Here is a 19,278-nt window from a genome sequence, read left to right on the forward strand (position 1 = left end):
ATAGGAGACTCACTCACGCAGGGAAGAAATGAATGAAGCAAGTGGAAGAAGATGAGGATGTTGGGAAAAACAAAGAGCACTGGGCACTGAAGAACACCTGGAAAGGGGGCTCAGGGGAGCCCTGCTTTGGTTAGAAATCTGCACTTCGATTTATCTCGCTTTCATTTCTATTTGTGATGGGAGTACAGCGATGGGACCTGTCCTCAAAGAGTAACACCCCTCAACCCCATGAAGCCTTTCTTGATGTGACCTTTGATGTGCAAACGAACAACTCCACCGATTTCGACAGACTTCCAGTGCACACAAGCCCCCTGCTCCCGAGAGGTCAATATTTAGTTTAGCTTCGACCGTAGGCCATTAATAATTACCCCACTCATGTCAGCAACACATAAGAGGAAGCAAAGTCTTTTTCTTTTAGTTTTGTTGCGTGGAAACATTTCGGCTTTGTGTCCAAGGGGTGCAGCGGGAAAGCTTCTCACCTTGGTGCAGTTCCCCATTGTCAGCCATGCTGGCTTCAGTGCTGCTCCTCCTATGCGTCGCTCAACAGGCTGTGTCTCAACAGGCTTTGTCTCACTCGTACTACGACAGTAAGTGGGGTCATCAATGCATTGTGCCTTATTTTATGAAGAAACCTCTGTGGGTTTGGATTTGATCTGTGGGGCGGGGGGGGGAGGGTCAGATTCACAGCCATTTTAGTGTTGCATACTCCTTATGGGAGTTTGCATGTGCTGCGCTTTAGGCCACAGGGTCAAAAACTGATGTATAGGAATGAATCTCATTCCATGTGAAGGTCTTTATGGGAATAGTTGCAGCAGGGCACATCAAGGAATGTACAAGACTGTGAAGGAATAGGCTTGCATCTTCAAGAATGGGTCAGCCTATCAAGTGATGGGCCTCAAGAAATGTATTTTGTTTATTAGGACTGTGTGCATAGGAATGACTCTTACCATACCAGATTGACCCTGAATGTAGAGGAATGAGTGAAAGCCTTTGCTGGGGTCCCCAAAGAAGTGCTTCCTCCCTACTGGACCAGTTGGGAAACCTGAGAATGTCCTGAAGAGAGGCTGCTACCTATGAAGAGGAGCTGTTGTATGGTAAAAATACTGCAGGTTCATTTGCATCTCTGCCACCTTGATGATAAATTCTCCCATCTTCACACTGCCCCCCTTTCTGATACACAATTGTCTCAATAATGTTCCCTGACTTCGATAATCAAACCCTTCCCTACAATCTCTGCCTCTGATGATCAGCTTTCTCCCTGCAGCATGCTGCTTTCCAGAGGTTCAGTTCTCTCTACATCGCGTTGACTACAATGATGTATTCTCATCGCACATCTTTCAGTGATTACATCTGCCTGCACATACATGTTACCTGATGAGCGTGTTCCCTTTTCTCCACTGCTGCCTGGTGCTTATTTTATTCCCCCATGAAGCTCTAGTTACTCAAAAATCCATTCTCTCCTCTCTAAAGAAATTCCTTTCTCAATAATCAATTGTCCCAATTGATCTATGATATTTTCATCCCCGGGTCAAACTGGCCTAGAGGGCATTCAGGCATTGCCCGGTGGGCTTGTCCAACAGATCAGTTTGGTGGCCGGTTTTAAGGCCCAGCGGGCCGGTTTTTACTACTGTTGATTTCCGTGATATTAAAACAAACATTGCCGACAGAAAGCTCAAATCTATGTACTCTTCCGAATGCAAAATACTTACGCAGCGCTTCTTTACAAGTTCAAAACGGGTCTGATGTGCAAATGTAGGCCACATTTTTAGTTGTGTCTTCCGCTAATCGGCCACTTTTATTTTGGTGCCCAGGCCTATTTTTGTCCCAATCCGACCTTGTGTATCCTCATAGGTTTCTGCCAATCCAAACGATCAATTCTGACTGCTGCTGTTCTCCATCGTCTTAATGATCAATTCTCGCTTACCTACAGCTCCCAGCCTCCATGATCAACACCTCCTCAGCACGGCTGCAGTCTTCTTGATTAAACATATCTGTGTTCTCCACAGCTCCCTATACATCTGTGGACCTCATTGTCCCCAAAGCTACATAGTATCTCCCTGATCACAACAACCTGCCCTCCAGATGCCCATTCCTGTCCCACCTATATCCCCAACCATGATGATGATGATTCAATCTGTGCCATGAAGCAGCCACCCCCTTCCTCTTTTGTGAAGGATTTTTTCCCTTCTACCTTAAGGTCTCTGTGTTACCGATTATGAGTTCTTCTGGTTTCCTGATGGTCACGTGTCTTCAATCGGCGGCTTCGATCCTTCTTAACAAGTTCTCCCTTCTTCAGGCCTAATTCTCTACCCTCACAACACTGCTGCTTCCCCGTGATGCATCCTCATACATACATTACAGGGTTGTAGAATTTCTATCGCCCAACACCCAGGACATACTTATTGGGTTTAAGGGAAACAGATTTAGAAGTTTACTTTGCCCGATGGTCAAGCAGGCCCAATGTCCTGGAGCACAAACCCTTTGGTGCCAGTTTACAGTACAGACCTGTGAAACGATTGTCTGCCACTAAAGCAAGATTTGTATTTATTTGAGGAAATGGTGTATGTTTTATTAATACAAAGCTTTTACTATTAGGGTCTGCACTGGAAAGAAATGAAATGAGTTCAGCCTGCGTTACAGATGTGGGTCCAATAAAAAGAAGCACATCTACACATTTTTGCAACATTTTACAATATGAGAATATTTATATATTCTCAGAATGATAATTGATTATATGCAGAAGCCTGAACGCAAGATCAATGATTTTGTCTGCAAAATAAAATGTACACATAAAAAAATTGCAACCTGGAAAAAAACATGTTGCTGACCTGTTGCACAACTTTAGATGCCATTTCTCTGAGACATCTTTTAGTAAAACAAGTGTAATGTATGCCAATATTTGAAAAGAAAAACGTCATCATGGGTAACATGGAAATAAGTTAGGGGCCCTATTCTTAAAGAAAGAGTCAAACATAAACCTGCGGATATACTCTTTGCACTGGGGCGGGATTTACGACTTTCAGGAATTCCCAATAGTACACATAGTATAATCCCTGCAGACTTTTGTGCATTTTATTTTCTTGCTAGCCAATGTACATGGTCACAGGTTCGACTCTAACTAGGTCGATTCAGTCTCTCATTCTTTCGAGGTCTACAAAACGAGTACCACTGAGTAATTATTTCAGTGCCAAGAGACCCAAGAGAGAATATGCATATATTAGATTTACTGATGCAACAATGTGCTTACCAAAGGCAAATTCACTTTTTCTACCCTCATCCTCTTCTTCACACCCTGGAAAAAGTTCTAGTACTACTGCCTTTGTAAGGAGTACATTTCGAACTGCTCCCAGGTCTGGTTATGCACAGATTCATGTGGCAAAACTGGAACTACCACTTCCAACCTACATCCAGCCCTATATGTACATTTGTGGGAATGTGGCCCAATTAGAGCCCTGCTATTATTCAAACCCTGATATACCATGAGCATAATCAGAGAGGCTGTTTCAGAGCTCTGATATGTTAGAAAATAGCCATCATTTGTCTCCTCACTGTATGGCACCAAAGAAATAAGTGACAAGTAGGTTTTTGAAGCATCGCTTCCCTCTGGCAAGTAGATATCTTATAAAACTTCACACCTCTCTTTTACCACATCTTCATGATGATAGTCTTATCTCCCTCTTTCAAGTGACCAACCACTGCCGCCTTGATGTTCCCTATATAAAAGAGAATCAATTTCCTTTATACGACCAGTGTCCATCTTATTGGCCAGTACTCTGATCATACAGCTCAATGTCAACTTAAAGACCGTTTTTTTATCATTCTAAATTCAAAGCTTGAGGTGCACGGGAGAGGAATCATGGAATAGAGCAGGGTACTCAGGGTTTCAAGAAGGAACAAGCATTAGCCAAGCAAATAGGTCTTGCCTATGCGAGAGCTATTGGCAATGTATTTTAGCCAATATGTACACCGATGGGGTTGCTGTTCAACAAGGCTACAAGTTAGTGGTGTGGGGTGACGTAGATTGGAGTGGGGTAGATTGGAGTCGAGGGGAATGGGATAAAGTGGTGGTGGGTAGATTGGCGTTGAGTGGAGCGGGTTGGGTAGAGTGCGATAGAATGGAATGGGGTCAATTGGGAGTGGAGTGGGGTGTATTGGAGTGGGGTGGAGAGGAGTGAGGTAGATTGGAGTGGGGTAGATTAGCGTGGTAGATCTGATTGTGTTAGATTATATTTGGGTGGAGTGGGGTAGATTGGGCAGCAGTAGGGTAGATTGTAGTGGGTGGGGTGGGGTTGATTGGAGTAGAGTAGATTGGAGTGGAATGGATTGAGGTAGGGTAGATTGGGGTGGAGTAGGATATATTAGGATAGATTGGAGTGGGGAAGAATGGGGTAGCATGGAGTGGGGTAGACTGGAGTGGAGTGTGTGGGGTAGATTAGGCTGATTATAGTAGGGTAGATTGTAGTGGGGTGGGGTAGATTGGAGTGAGGTACATTGAGGAGGATTGGGGCAGATTGGGGTGGAGTGGGGTAGATTGGAGTGGTGTGTGGTAGATTGGAGTGGTGTGGGTTAGGTTGGGGTGGACTAGATTGGGGTAGAGTAGGGTAGACTGGAGTTGAGTGGATTGGGGCACACTGGTGTGGGGTAGATTGGAGTAGAAGAGTGGGGTAGATTGAATTGTGGTAGACTGGGGTGAAGTGGAGTAGATTGGGGTTGAGTGGGTAGTTTGGAGCGGAGTGTGGTAGATTGGATCAGAGTGTGGTACATTGGAGTGGGGTAAATTGGAGAGAGATAAATTGGGGTAGATTTGAGTGGAGTAGGGTAGAGTGTGGAAGAGTGGAGTGCAGTGGATTGGGGTAGAGTGGAGTGGGGTAGATTGGAGCAGAGTGGGGCAGACTTTAGCGGAGTGGGGTAGATTAGGGTGTATTGGGATTGATTGGATTGGGATACATTTGGTGGATTATGGGAGGGTAAATTGGAGTGAAGTGTGGTAGACTAGAGTGAAGTGGGGTACATTGGAGTGAGAAAGGTGTGGAATAGGTTAGAGTGGAGTTGGGCAGAGCGGTGCAGGGTAGATTAGAGTGGAGTAGAATGGAGTGGAGTGGGGTAGATTGAACTGGAGTGGGGCAGATTTGGATGGCATGTGTTAGATCGGAGTTTAGTGGAGTAGATTAGGTAGAGTGGAATAGAGTGTTGTGGATTGGGGTAGAGTGGGGTGAGGTAGATTGGGTAGAGTGTGGTAGATTGGGATGGAGTGGAGTTGGATACACTGGAATGGAGTCGAGACTGGAGAGGAATGAGAAATTGGGACGAGAAGTGTGGGGTAGATTGATATGGAGTGGGGTAGATTGATGTAGAGTGGGGTAGACTGGAGTACACTGGAGTGTATCAGGGTTGATTGGGAGGATTAGAGTAGGGTAGTTTAGAATGGAGAGGGGTAGACTGGAGTGGGATAGAGTGGGCTGAGGCATTTTGAAGTGGAGTGGGGTATATTGGAATGGAGTGGGTTGGATTGGAGTGGGGTAGATTGGGGTGGGGTAGATTGCAGTGGGGTGGGGTAGATTGGGGTGGAGTAGAGTAGACTGAAGAGGAATGAGGTGGATTGGCATGGGCTAGAATGGATAAGGGTAGATTGGGGAGGGGTCAAGGGGGTGGATTGGGGTGGAGTGGGTTAGATTGGAGTCGATTTGAGTGGAGTGTGGTAGTCTGAAGTAGGGCAGATTGGATGTAGTGGGTTAGATTTGGGTAGAGTGGAGTGGGGTGGAGTAGGCTAGAGTAGAGTGGGATAGATTAGAGTGAGGTGGGCGTGACTGGAATGAAGTGGGATAGATTGTGTTAGATTGGAGTGGGGTAGATTGTGGTAGATTGGAGTGGGGTAGATTGTGGTGGAGTAGGGTAGATTGATGTAGTGTGGGGTAGATGAGAATGGAGAGGGGTTGGATAGATTGAAGTGGACGTTGGAGTGGGATAAACTGGACTGGGGTAGATTGGAGAGGGGTAGAATAGAGTGGAGTGGGGTAGATTGGAGTAGAGTCAGGTATATTGGAGTAGAGTCAGGTAGATTGGAATAGGTTGGAATCAGCTACATGGAGTGGGTAGATTGGGGTAGATTGCAGTGAATTGTAGGGGAATGGAGTACACTTGGGTAGACTGGAGCAGAGTGGGGTAGATTTGAATGGAGAGCTGTAGATTGGGGCGGATTGTGGCAGACTGGAGTGAGGAGGGGTTGATTGGGTTACATTGAGTGAGATGAGGTAGATTGGAGTGGGGTACATTGTAGTGCAGTGGGGTAGATTGGGTTGTAGTGGAGAGGATTAGGGTACAACAGAGTGGTGGGGGTAGAGCAGTGGTGTAACACAAGCCCCCACGGTGCGGGGGGGCCAAGCTCCAGGGGGCCCCCTAAGCACAGTACTCTGGCTGGAGAGCTCTTGATTGAGTCTGAAGGGGGCCCCTCCACGTACCTTACAAGGGGGCCCCTCAGGTTTCGTTATACCAGTGGGGTAAACTGGAGTGGTGTGGGGTACATTGGGGTAGATTGAAGTGGTGTGGAGTTGGGTGCCTAGGTAAACCGCGGAGAAGTTGATTGGACTGAGGCAGAGTGGAGTGGAGTGGGATAGATCGGGTCAAATGGAGTGGGTTAGAGTGGAGTAGACTGGGATAGATTGTAGCAAAGTGGAATGGGGTGAGGTAGATTGGGGTACAATGAAGTGGAGTGGGATGGAATGGAGTAGGGTAAGTACTGTGGAGGGGCTTAGAGTGTAGTGGGGTGTTGTGCGAGGAGTGAGTGACGTAGATTGGAGTAGAGTGTCATTAAGTGTCTGAGAGTGGAGAGACGTAGAGTGGAGTGGCAAGTCGTATAGTAGAGTGGCGTGGCATAGAATGGAGAAGCGTGGCATAGAATGGAAGAACTTAGAGTGGTCTGGTATCGCACTGCCATTACAGACAACACATTTTCAATTAAAATGATCATTACATTTACACTGAAATAAGGTTTTCCTGCATATAAATAAATTAAACTAATCATCGAGTTCTGTATTACACGTCTATTTCTCAGAGTGCAACCGGTAGCAGACATGTACTGCATCATGGATTTCATTAACCACACACAATCACTTACGTCACTAGACTATGGAGTCTGTTAATGACGGGGGTCCTGCGCTCTATAATACAAAAGACACTACACCTCTCGCTTAGTTAAATAGAAAATATAAACAAAACATATATACATCATAGTTCCTAAATGAGTTATCCAGGTTCTCAAAACACTCTCCCAGATCTCGCCTTATGAGGCTGAGGAGACGCAAGAAAAACAACCAGAGCAGGCACTGGTGAACTAGCTAGTGAGGCAATCCTGGGGTTCTCCTGGCCCTCTGATGACAGAGCAGTGGCGGCTCCTCTACTATGGCAGAGAAGAGTCGCCCTACTGCTTCTAAGCAGTGCGTAGTAGAAACATATGAAAATAGCTTTGCGTTAGTATCATTTCATGCTTCGTGCTGCTTTGCAGGCAGGCGGGTGGGTGGGGCTGCTCTGCTCTCAGAGCAGGGCAGGGGAGGAGTTTGTCCACTCCTAAGTGCACAATGACTGTTTGGATGGCCCTCTTGGGCCGCCCAAACCAGCCATGCGCACTTTCCTCTTTCTCCATGCAGGCTGCATTACAGTCTGTGTGGAGAACATGCCCAGCCCCCCGCTCCCTGGTTAAGCATTGAACCAGGACGCTCAAAACCAATCACAACGCTGCATTGCAGCGTATGATTGGTCAGTGGGGGCTGCTGTGCTTCCTGTTCCTCGGATTTCACAAGGAGAGCAGGAGCAGAAATGTGGGACCCGGTGGCAAGATAAGTTTTTTATTTGTTATTTTCGTCTGCCCACTGCGCAACAGCCCCCACCCCCCATGCCGCTCCCCGTGTGCCCACCCCACCAACCGCGAGCCATGCCAGCCGGCACTGTGACAGAGACTCACTACAGATGTCAACAGGCAGGTGCTTGAAATGTGAGGAATCCTGTAAAATAAACTTTCCAGGGTGGTGAGCAGTCATTATTAATCCCTTAAGAGTCACAACTTGCAATGGATCAGCATTGAATGGAGCATCAGATTTGGCATTTTGACTTCTGCCTGACAAGGACACGATCCCCTTTCTGAAACGTAATTTCATGAGCACATCAACGCTTTTTAGCATGTGTCTTCATTATGGACTTACGAGATAAATCAGTGAGTGGAAATCTATTGGCATTAATTGTTCTTTCAGTGGTACACTGGGGCAGCTTCGTACCCATGGATCTCCTGAAAATCAGGATGGACGGGCTTTTGCTGGTGGTAGAATTGTGGAAGGGGGGTTTGGACTGTATGCACGAAAAGTAGAATGAAAAACTGCCTTGGGCCCAAGTCCCTCTAGCGCAGCACACTTTACAGCTTTCTTAAGTGTGCTTATAAAATGTTCAACAACGTCTTTTGCCTGTGGCCATAGAGGTGTGCTTTTCTGATGACTGACATTCAGATGAGTAAGTAAGTTTTTGAATTCCCAACCATTGAATGGTGGGTGAGTCAGATTTTAAATGGACAGAGCACCCCAGGATGCAAATATGCTTTCCGGTCTTTCAACTACTTGACCACGAGTGATTGACAAGAGGTCGTCCACCAGAGGAAAACGGGAGCACTATGACTACCTTGAAGTAAGGACCATTTTCAATGGGTCCAAAAAAGTCAACTGCAATTTTCTCTCTGATGTGTTTTGGAAGGTCCGACATGTTCAAAGGATTCAGTGTTGCTTCAGGAGATAAACAGTTACACAAATAACAAGCCTGGAGCTCTCGCTCAAATCACTCAAGATGAGGGAACCATACCCGATCTCGAAAGCCTCACTTTGTGGCAACAATTCCACAGTATCCCTCATTGCAACTTTAATGACTGACTGTCGTAGTCTTTCAGGAATGACAATTTTCGAATCTCTCAAGATAATCCCTTCTTGTGTAACTGACAGTTCATCACGCATGTTCTTGAATTGCTGATATTTCTGTTTTTATCAATAATAATGTCTTTGAGGATGAGCATATTCCTTTCTGCATTGGTAGCAGCACTTATTTGCTCCAAGAGTGCTGGATCTCACAATTAAGTTAAAATAGGCCTGGCCACTTTAGATGAGGTACTCTGATACTGTATGGGCACCCGAGAAAAGTAGTAGGCAGGGTTTTGATCTTTTCCTGGTGCACAATGGTGTAGTCATACTCTTGCAGTCGCAGTCTCCACCTCTCAATGTGAGTGGGCATCTTGACCTTTGCAGTGCTTGATGATCAAGGACAAGTGTAAAATGCGCCCCATACAGAAACACATTAAAGTGTTCGCAATCCCACACAACAGCTAGGCTTTCTTTCTCAGTTGCAGGTAAACTTGTTCAGTCTGTGACAAACCCTAGCTGCAACAAGCTACAAAATGTCATAGTGCATTTGCATGTCCACTATGTTGGGCAACAATTGCACCCAAACCCACTGGGCTGGCATCCACCGAATTCCTTGAAAAATGAACTTTTTTGCATTTTTCAAAGTGCACTGTGAAGCACATACATGCCCTGAGGGCATGTATGTGCACCACCAATTTCAGGGGTGCAACAGGGTGTCCGTTGGACACCCCTGCACCCTTGAAATTATTCTCAATTTGCGATTCTCAAATTGCGAATCGCAAATTGAGAATAACTTCCCATTTATTCCTATGGGCCTCGTGGCCCATAGAAATGAATGGGAAAGTATTCCTTAATTGCAATTCGCAATTTGCTAATTGCAATTAAGGAATTTTAAGAAATCGCAAAACAAATGTGATTTTCTACATACATACCAATTAGTGAATCTCAAATTGCGATTTCTTCAAAATCGCTATTTGAGATTTGCAAATGGGTACCTTCATACATATGGCCCTAAGTATGCAATTTTGGATCAAAGTAAGCCATTTCAGTAGCATTTTCAGTTGCATGTTAAATCGTCTTGAAACTTTGATCACACTACCATGACCACTGAAATGAAACATTCAGTTTTGTTAACTCTCTCAATGGGGCACTCACAGTGGCAAAGTACGGTTGTACCTGGAACAGTAGCTAACCATACCAAGAAAAGAACGGAGCATAGTTACATCTTGTGGAGGGGAGGTAGATGATAAAGCCTAAATCTTGGCTGGATCTAGAGTCATTCACCTTGCCGAGAAAATGTGCCCTAAGAATTTTCATTTTGTTTTGTGAAATTCTCACTTTTCAGCATTCAAAGTGAGACCTGCATCAGCAAGTAGCCGGCACACTTGTGTAAAGGCTCTTTCATGTTCCTTTCGGGAGGCATCAAATACTAGTATATCATCACTGTAATTGAAAGCATGCGTGACCGGCTGTATAATGTGATGAATTATATCTCGATTAGTTCAGCTGCTGAAGACACTTCAAAACTCAATCTTTTGTATCTGAACAAACCAATATGATTTGAAAAGGTAGTACTCTACCTGCAATTTGTTTATAATTCGAGCTGACACAGACCCTCCACTGTCCTTTTTAGGTACCACTATCGGCGACACCCATGGAGTTGGACCAGTAGACCACTCAATGATATCATAGCAAAGTCTTAGTTTCTTTTTTTAACAGCGTCTTGTTGATGAAAGGCAATTCGACTATATCATTGAGCAATATGACGGATGTCTTAAAATAATGTGGAGCTGCACTTTCATTGCCTTAAGTTTTCCTAATCCATGAAACAAGAACAGAAACTGATTCACTATGTCGTGATGCGCACTAATATTAAAATTCACAGAAATCAGTCCCATGTCAGCAGCATTGCTGAAACGGAGTAAACAGGCACTTGACGTAGTGCCCTGAAGGACATGAATTGGGGCCTGTACCATTGAATTTTTATGTTTAATATTCGTCAAAAATGAACCTTGATTTTGCAATAGTGTTGAGGCTGCGCACATGTATACTTTGGCTGGCATAAAGGTTTCTGATGCACCACTGTCTATAATGAACGGTATTAGAGCAACCATTGACCTTCAGTTTGATTTTGGGACAGTGTCCATAGGAATTTCAAGATTTCACTTGTCAATCCTTTTCCGAATTGTATTCTTCCTTGCAGGAAGCCAAACCCACATGTGCACGTCTTTCAGTAGTCAGCATTGACATTGCACACCCATCTTTACTGTTGCTCGACAGTGATGTTGAAGAATCACTCGATGAAGAATTAGATGACAGTCAGCTTTTTCAGTTTTCAGTTTCTACTTCCCTCAACTGATGTTGCTCTTTACTTCAATGGGTGGGACTGGAATGCTTCAAGAGCTTTCTGGCAGCCATTTTGTCTCCACATCGTGACGCACTGGCAGTCATTTTGTCTTACCGACATGACACACTCACTTTGCAAAAGGTTACAACATGGTTCTCTTTCCCGCGGCCTTTACATATTTTTCCAATGGTGGGACATTTACCTTCATGTGAAAAGGAAAATCCAAAGGAAAATACAGCTTCATTTGCTAAGGAGACTTCACTTTGGGGCCTTCTACCTTGTGTTTTTTCTTGCTTGTTATACTCAACGCCAATTCATTCTGGGCTCCTCCAGCCTCCATGTCAGCTGCTTGTTTGTCAGCATGTTCTTCAGTGCTGGTAACCATAAGCACACACTTCAGACTGCCAATCTCTCTCAGCAATCGGCATCTGAAGGAATCGGACTGGCACAAATGGCTTCTTCATCATTGAATTTGATGAACTTACAGTGTTTGATGAGCACTTCAAGTCTTTCAACAAAATCATCCATTGTTTCACCATCTCTGTCTCTCCTTATTGAAGATTTATCTTTCATAGTCAACATTCTGCATCAAATAGAATTTGCATTCAGCACATCTTTAATTTGATGGTTTGAGATTAATTTACCTCTTGGTGTTTTCTTTATCACTTCCCTAACTCTGTCACCTGCCTAGTTTTTGAGATATTTGATGGTCTTTTTGTCACCTGCTTCTTCCAGTGCATCAATGAATTCATCGAAAGCATTGATCCAAAAGGTCCATCTAGCGCCAATATTCTGCTTATTGGCAATATTGAAAACAGACAGTGGTTTTAGGAAGGTGCGCAGTGCCATATAAGGCGCTTTCTTCAGCAGCTATAGTAGAGCAGAAAAACTGCTCTATTCTGACCGCAGCTCACAGCCTCCTTTGTGAGCAGGATTTGACAGCCTTGTAAGCACTACCCCCATGCTTATGCTTGGGTTGTTTTCTTACACTTGGTTGATCTCTGCCTCTTGGTGCTTCTTTATGCTTATCTGCTACTGCTCACAGCGTTCTTTTTCAACTGTCTGTCGCCGCTGGTTGCGCTTTCTGTACCTGGTTGATACTGCCTTTGACTGTTTAGCTGACAGCTCTCTATTAAGTTGTGGCATCACATGTCTTATTGCAAAACAATAAGAGAGAGTGAGGGTGTTTAACAGCAATGTAAGGTAGGAACTCCTAGTCCCCTTCTTGAGAATTCAACACAACAAATTGAGGAGTACCCCCTAAAGGCGTAACAGAGAGAGTCTCTGTGCCTAAAGCTTAAGGCTTAATCAAGCACTTGTGCCCAACCTTTACGCAGGACAAAGCATGTCCTTTTAGAAGACCCCTCACTCACCAACCTAATTGGTGACATGCTTCATCATCGGGGTCCCACCCCGAAGGCCGAGTGCCAACAGGGTGTGCTTCGACACCTGATTACAGTGGAGCGGGTATTTCTTTTCTTTTATATGTGCAGTGATAACAAAAGTGATACGTGGTTTAAAAAGGGGGCCAATTCTACTCACTACAAGACTTTATTCCTGAGTGACTGGACACCCTAATAAAAGAACTGTGACACCTATGTCTAATTAGGTAGACTCCGGTGTTCAAGACGTGTAGTGTTATAAAATAGCGACGTGTGCTATGTGATTTAAAATACAGGTCACATAGCACACGTCTAGCTTTTGTGCTAAGTAACGATCTTTAGTTGTATTCTAGCCTCGCATGGTAGCCAGTTCAGAACTTTTAAGGACGGAGAAATGTGATTATTTCTTTTAGTTCCCCAGACCAGTCTGGCCGCAGAGTTAAGTGATGCCTTCAGCGGGCCAGCTTGTATTTAATTATTAAGTCGGTCTGTGGGAGGAAAGGTTTAAGTTTCCTTAGAATACTCAACTGATGGTTAGCTCCCTTGGTGGCATTATTGATTTGCGCCTGCATATTTAAGTGTTTGTCTAGGGTGACTCCCAAGGATTTTGCAGAGTCAATGATGAGAGGAGCGCAGTCAAAGGCAGTTAGATGCTACAGCTGTAAGTCTAGCTTGGGTGTGTGATTGGGAGGTGAGAAGAGAAGAAATTCCTTTTTTTTGTGTTCAGCATGAGGTGGTTGCCAGTGAGCCAACTTTGAGTGGTATGTAGAATAGCAGTGAGGTAGATGAAGTCATCTGGAGAGGAGATTTTCATATACAATTGTGCGTAGTCCGCATACAGGTGATGTAGAATGTTCACAGAGTTCAGCGCATTTGCCAGGGGTTCCATGAGTAAATTAAAAAAATGGGTGATAGTGCTAAGCCCTGAGGAACCCCTAGGGAGGATTGAGAAAGTGATTGCTTCATCTTGATTCGTTGGGTTCTGTTATTTAGGAAGGAGGTGAAGCATTGTAACACTGGGCCAGTTAGGGTCATCCTTAGTTCGAGTAGGGACAGTAGGTTGTCATGCTTAAACGTGTCGAAAGCAGAGGAGAGATCAAGAAGTATCAAAATACATGATTCTTTATGGTCTAAACTTTTTAGTATGTCATCCATTATATGGGATCAGTGCTGATTCAGTGCTGTGATCTTGATGGAAGCCGGATTGGTGTTTGTCTAGGACGGTGCTCCTAGTGTAGCGGGACTTTATGTCCATGATTTTGAAAAAAAGTTCATTCTGGACCAACGCAATCCTTACACAGCACATATTGTATTCTGGAAAGGGTACATTGACGATGTCCTTGCCATCTGGCAAGGACCGGAAAACATCCTAGCTGAATTCATAACCTGGCTGAATACTTGTGATGGTAATTTGAGAATCACACACTCTATGGACAAAGAGGCTATGATCTTCTTAGATATAGTCATCACGAAAGAGCAGAACAGACTGGAGACAAGGACATACCAAAAACCCACTGCTAAAAACAACCTTTTAAGGTTTGAGAGTTTCCACCCCAGGCCGCTTAAGGAGAACCTACCGTATGGCCAATACCTTAGACTTAGGAGAAATTGCAGAAAATTGAAGGACTACCAAAACCAATCTTCTGACCTCACTAAGAAACTCTCCGACCGTGGATATCCAGACCATATCATGAGTAAGTGTCAGAAACGTGCCAGAAACCACCACGAGAGGCACTCCTAGAGGATCACAGGAAACCAGAACAGGATCTACCTCTTACATGTGTAACTACATTTAACACACTATCCAACCAAGTTATAAAATCCATCAATAAACATTGGGGTATCTTGAAAACTTGACAATTGGACTGGGAAAAACCTATTTTTTCCTACAAAAGAGCAAGGAGTATAAAAGACACATTGGTAAACACCTGCTCTAGTCAAGATGACCATGAATACACATCAACAATACTTAGTGCATGGGGTCTTCCAAAAATAACAGGTCATTGCCCTTGTGGTAATTGTAGTGTTTGCCATTTAACCTCAGCTTCAAAAACACTGAATTTGGAAGAAAATAAAGTTTGGACACAAAGGGTACATACAAATTGTAACAGTACCAACGCAGTGTACTTAATAACTTGCCCATGCAATCTACGATATGTGGGTATGACAGCCAGAAAGATCAAACAAAGAATTTGCGAGCACCGGAGCACAATAAAGTGCAAAAAAACAACAACTAAACTGAATGACCACTTCTTGAAAAATAACCACACTCCCAACGATACAACATGGACCGTCATAGAAATGGTGAAACCAGGCCAAAGAAACACACATCACCTATTTGAAAAGGAACAGCGCTGGGTGTATAGACTTTCCTAGAAAACAACAAGAGAGAGAGGGAAAGGCACTCCTGAACCCCCTATAGAGCATTACACAACAACAAAGGAGTGACTCTAGTCAAACCAGGACACACCTGACTTGATACAAGAAAACACGAGGTAGCTCAGGACATAAACCAATGTTTTAAAAGAACCCTCACTCACCGACCTGGTCGGAGACATGCTTCATCATAGGGCTCCACCAGGAGGGCCTAATGCCTCTCTGGTGTGCTTCTATGCTTGTTGTTATAGTAGAGCAGAAAAACAGAGGTGTTATTTGTGAGAAAAAATGTGAAGGTTAAAAGACTATTAGCTCTGGCCTATCCACTACTTTATTCAAAGCTGGCCAATCGTCATTAAAATAAAGTGAACGGATACAGACTAGGTCTATAAAGTAACCAGTGTTATCCCAATTAAAAGTGAAAAATTGGTCAACATGTTTCTGTTTGATGTCGCTAATCGCTAAGCATTCGTCAGGACCTATTCGTAGGTTCCTCGGCGGTATGCGCACCCTAAGCCGCACCCTAACCTGAGGAACAACAAACCGTAACAACTCACAGTTTGTACCAGTGGTCAAATTCTTGATTGCATAAGAGGAGTGTGAACATGCACTCGATTAGTAGGGTACATCATGGGTTCATAGGGGAAGAGGAACGTACACCCGGGTATATCCCACTATGTACGTTCCTGCTGGAAACCTAGCTAGGTCCTCCCCGGCTCGAATATTCATGTATAGACTTTCCACCAACACTAATGGTCTAAATGACAGTATAGCTTGGAACACAGTGAGACAAAGATAAAGTTCCGCATACTCTGACCAGTAGCCCACACCAACCAATAGCTAGTAGCACCCAGATACGCTTAGCACATCCGCTGGGATACACCTCGGATAGCAGGTCCTTCAGTAATACTGTTCCTATAATGAACTGCTCAGTCGAGAAGGATTAGCAACACCGCTATGTGGCTTTACACTTCCAAACTGATCAAACGCATACGACCCTTACACATCTCTGGGATAAGGAGTCTAAGTAAGTAGTATGTGTATTTGGTGTATTAGACCTTTCAAACTAAGAGGGATCTTTGGCAATTCAATAGATTGAGACTCTGATATATTCATACCCATGCACATTCTACGCTATCCTAGCCAAGAGTGATTTATGCCAATTTACCATCTCGAAATCAGCTTAAATACATCCCTTTGTCAGCCTCAGCACTCAATAAAGTTTGAATAACACATGGACCTGGTCCACACTTTACACACGTCCCCTTAACCCCTAGTAATGGAGACCTAACTTTAGACACGATCTCCACAATGAGTTTGTGCCACGCCCCTTCACCCGATCATGTGGGCGGAAACACTCTGGCCCACAAACTGCTTTTAAATGATGAGGGAGCAGTGCGTGAGATCGACGGGATCCCGTGGAGCACTGAAATAGGTATCCGGTGGGCAGAACGGTTTCAATGACGTGAGTACGAGTGAAGGCTGTATACCGCCCTTCACTCTCCTGAACCCTACCCCTAACCCCGGCCGAGAAACTCCGACATGACTGTCTCTGAAATGCTAATCAGGGACAGCGTGTCTGGTTTTGATCAGCACTTACCATGGTTTTTTAACCCTTTAATAGAATGCCTCAGCAACCAGCCCCTTCTCGGTATCCATGAGGCAAGATTTCTATTAACCTCTCGTAAGTGCTTTTTAATATAACAATGGATTTACCTTGGTCTCTCATATGTCTGTTATTTGTAAATACGCCCGTCAAGGGACTAAACAGAATCTGAGTGATGCATGCCAATGTCACCTCGATTCACGTTACAAACCAAGCCCAATATTTTAGGGCATGAATGACACCCACTCGCTACTTAGCTTAACTGTGGGCATGTATAAGCTTTAAGAAGTTAAATACCCCCCACCACACACACGCATCACTGTATGTTACCATAGACAGCATGCCACAGATTGTTGTCTTGAAATTACTTGTTAGGATTGGACTGACTGTCCTACAAATACACCTCACTGTCAGCAATTCACTACATGCTGACAACATTTGGCATAATTCACGGAGTGTGTACACACAATTCTGGGAGCATGAAACGTAAACATAAGTCTAAATAGTGGATGCATATCAATCATGCTACGTCCCCCTTTTTTTCTCTTTCAGAAGTATCTTTACTTACACAGAATGCTGTAAGGGTGCCTAATCGTGAGTATACGATCAGGCTATTTAGCGGATCAGGAAAGGGTACGCCTTAGCGTGCGTAGACCTCCCGTTTCGCACACTTGGTCCTGACGAATACCTTGCGACAAACGACTGAAGGTTGAAACATGTTGACCATAATTTCACTTTAATACTGATACTCGTTGGACAATTTAGCCACACATATAGTATCACACCTGCTTTTAACATATCATGTGACTCCAGAATAAAACGAAGGATCATCACAAAGATAATTTTAAATCACTCACTGAATACCCTATCACGAAAAAACCCAGCTCCGCTGCAGTTGCAGGCGTCGAAGCACACCCGAGTGGCACTGGGCCTCTTGGGTGGACCCCGATGATGAAGCATGTCATCAACCAGGTTGGTGAGTGAGGGGTTTCTAAAAGAAAGAAAAGACGGATCACTGAAAGAATATCGATGGCAAATATATAGACCTACAAAAATATCGAGTAAAAAATATAGAATGCCAAAATATCGACTTCCTATCTTCGAACAGGTAAGTACAAAATATCAAATCAAAAATATCGACCTACAAAAATATTTTTTTTTTTTTAAATTCTTTTTATTGTTGCATCAGGTGAATCATTAGTACCATGAACAAGACATCGCGGGGGAGCGTCAACATTCCGCTCTACCCGCCGTTACGCAACTTTTTAAATAGACAGTTACATTGCATTCATCCTGACGAACTTATTATTTTTCATTTTCACCCCGAACTCCCCCCCCCCCCATCAACTATAAGTAAAGGCAGTAACTGAGGGACCTCTCCTCGAAGCCCCCCCCACCCATCTTCTCCTCCCCCCCCAGCAGCATGAACCCTTCCAACCACTCCCTCCCCCCCCGCCCCTCATGGCTCTCTCGGTCCTCAAAGTTGTGTGTCAATGAGTATAAGCACTCCCCATGGCCCGTAGCCTTCAAGTGCACATACGCTGGAATCAGCGACCTACACACCATGTCTGTGCTTCATCCTACCACCCGCCCACTTCCCCCCCCGGTCCCGCCCTCCTACTCCAGTCCATGGTAGTGCCTCCACTTGGCCCATATTTTTCTAAATTTTCGGGGGCACCCCCTAGCTTTATACGTAACACGTTCAGCTGCCATATACATATCCAGGCCTCTTCTCCATTCCTCGAGATTTGGTTTCCCAGGCGCCCCCCACAGTCTTGCAATGTCCCTTTTTGCGACCACCAGGGCCAGCAGCAGAAAAATGAGCAAGTATCGCGTGATATCCACCTCCGTGGACATTCCCAAGAGCGCCAATTTGGGGTCCCTGGGTATCTCCACCTCCAGTATCTCACTCAATTCATTGAAAATCTCGTCCCAATATTCCTGTATCACTGTGCATCCCCAGATGATGTGGAAGAAGTCGCCCGTTGGGTGCTGGCATCGTAGACATGCGGTGTTAGTAACCCTCCCCATCCGGAAAAGCCTCACCCTGTCAAAGTATGCCCGATGAAGGACCTTAAACTGAATGAGGCGAAGCCTCGATTTTATGGCCACTTCTCGGGGGTGCATGAGTATGAGTTCCCAGTCTAGGTCCTCCAGCGTGCCCACATCCGCCTCCCACCTCTCCCTGAGGACCTGTAGATCACCCAACATGTTATTTGTCAGTGTTTTGTAGGTCATGGATACCGCCCCCCTCTGCATCTGTTCTTGCAGTAGGCGGCCCTCAAGTGGTGCAAACTGGGGAATGTCAGTGAGAGATATGTGTTGGGCTCCCCATGCATGTCGCAGCTGTATGTATTTGTAATATTGGGTTCTCTGGAGTCCAAACTCCTGTTGCAGTGCTTGGAATGTTTTAAGCTCCCCCTTTGCTATGACATCCCCAACTGTGGAGATGCCAATGTCATCCCACCTTTGAAACCCGCGCAACTTGTTCAGTTCAGTCAGCCACCTACATGCCCATAGGGGGGTTTGGCGGGTGAGCCTTTCATGCCAACCCATTCTAACCGACGCTCTGCGCCACGCCGTCAGGGTGATCCTAGTCGCGGGAAGAAGCTGGCGGCCTCCCCTCCCCCCATATAAAAAGTGGAGCACCGTCTTATTGCCCCATTTAGACCTCTC

At 44.9% G+C, this 19,278-nt stretch overlaps 1 protein-coding gene across 1 annotated transcript in view; it reads left to right on the plus strand.

The window, feature by feature from the left end:
- The first annotated feature begins 412 nt into the window (after positions 1–412).
- Positions 413–19,278, plus strand: part of LOC144752976 (pentraxin fusion protein-like) — a 220,368-nt gene continuing 201,502 nt past the window's right edge. Inside the window, exon 1 of the mRNA XM_078640788.1 lies at positions 413–587. Within this exon, the coding sequence (XP_078496914.1) occupies positions 506–587 (82 nt within the window). The 5' untranslated portion in view covers positions 413–505. The remainder of the gene's footprint in view (positions 588–19,278) is intronic.

The sequence above is a fragment of the Lissotriton helveticus genome, chromosome 1_1 (assembly GCF_964261635.1).
Source record: "Lissotriton helveticus chromosome 1_1, aLisHel1.1, whole genome shotgun sequence".
Classification (NCBI taxonomy): Eukaryota; Metazoa; Chordata; class Amphibia; order Caudata; family Salamandridae; genus Lissotriton; species Lissotriton helveticus.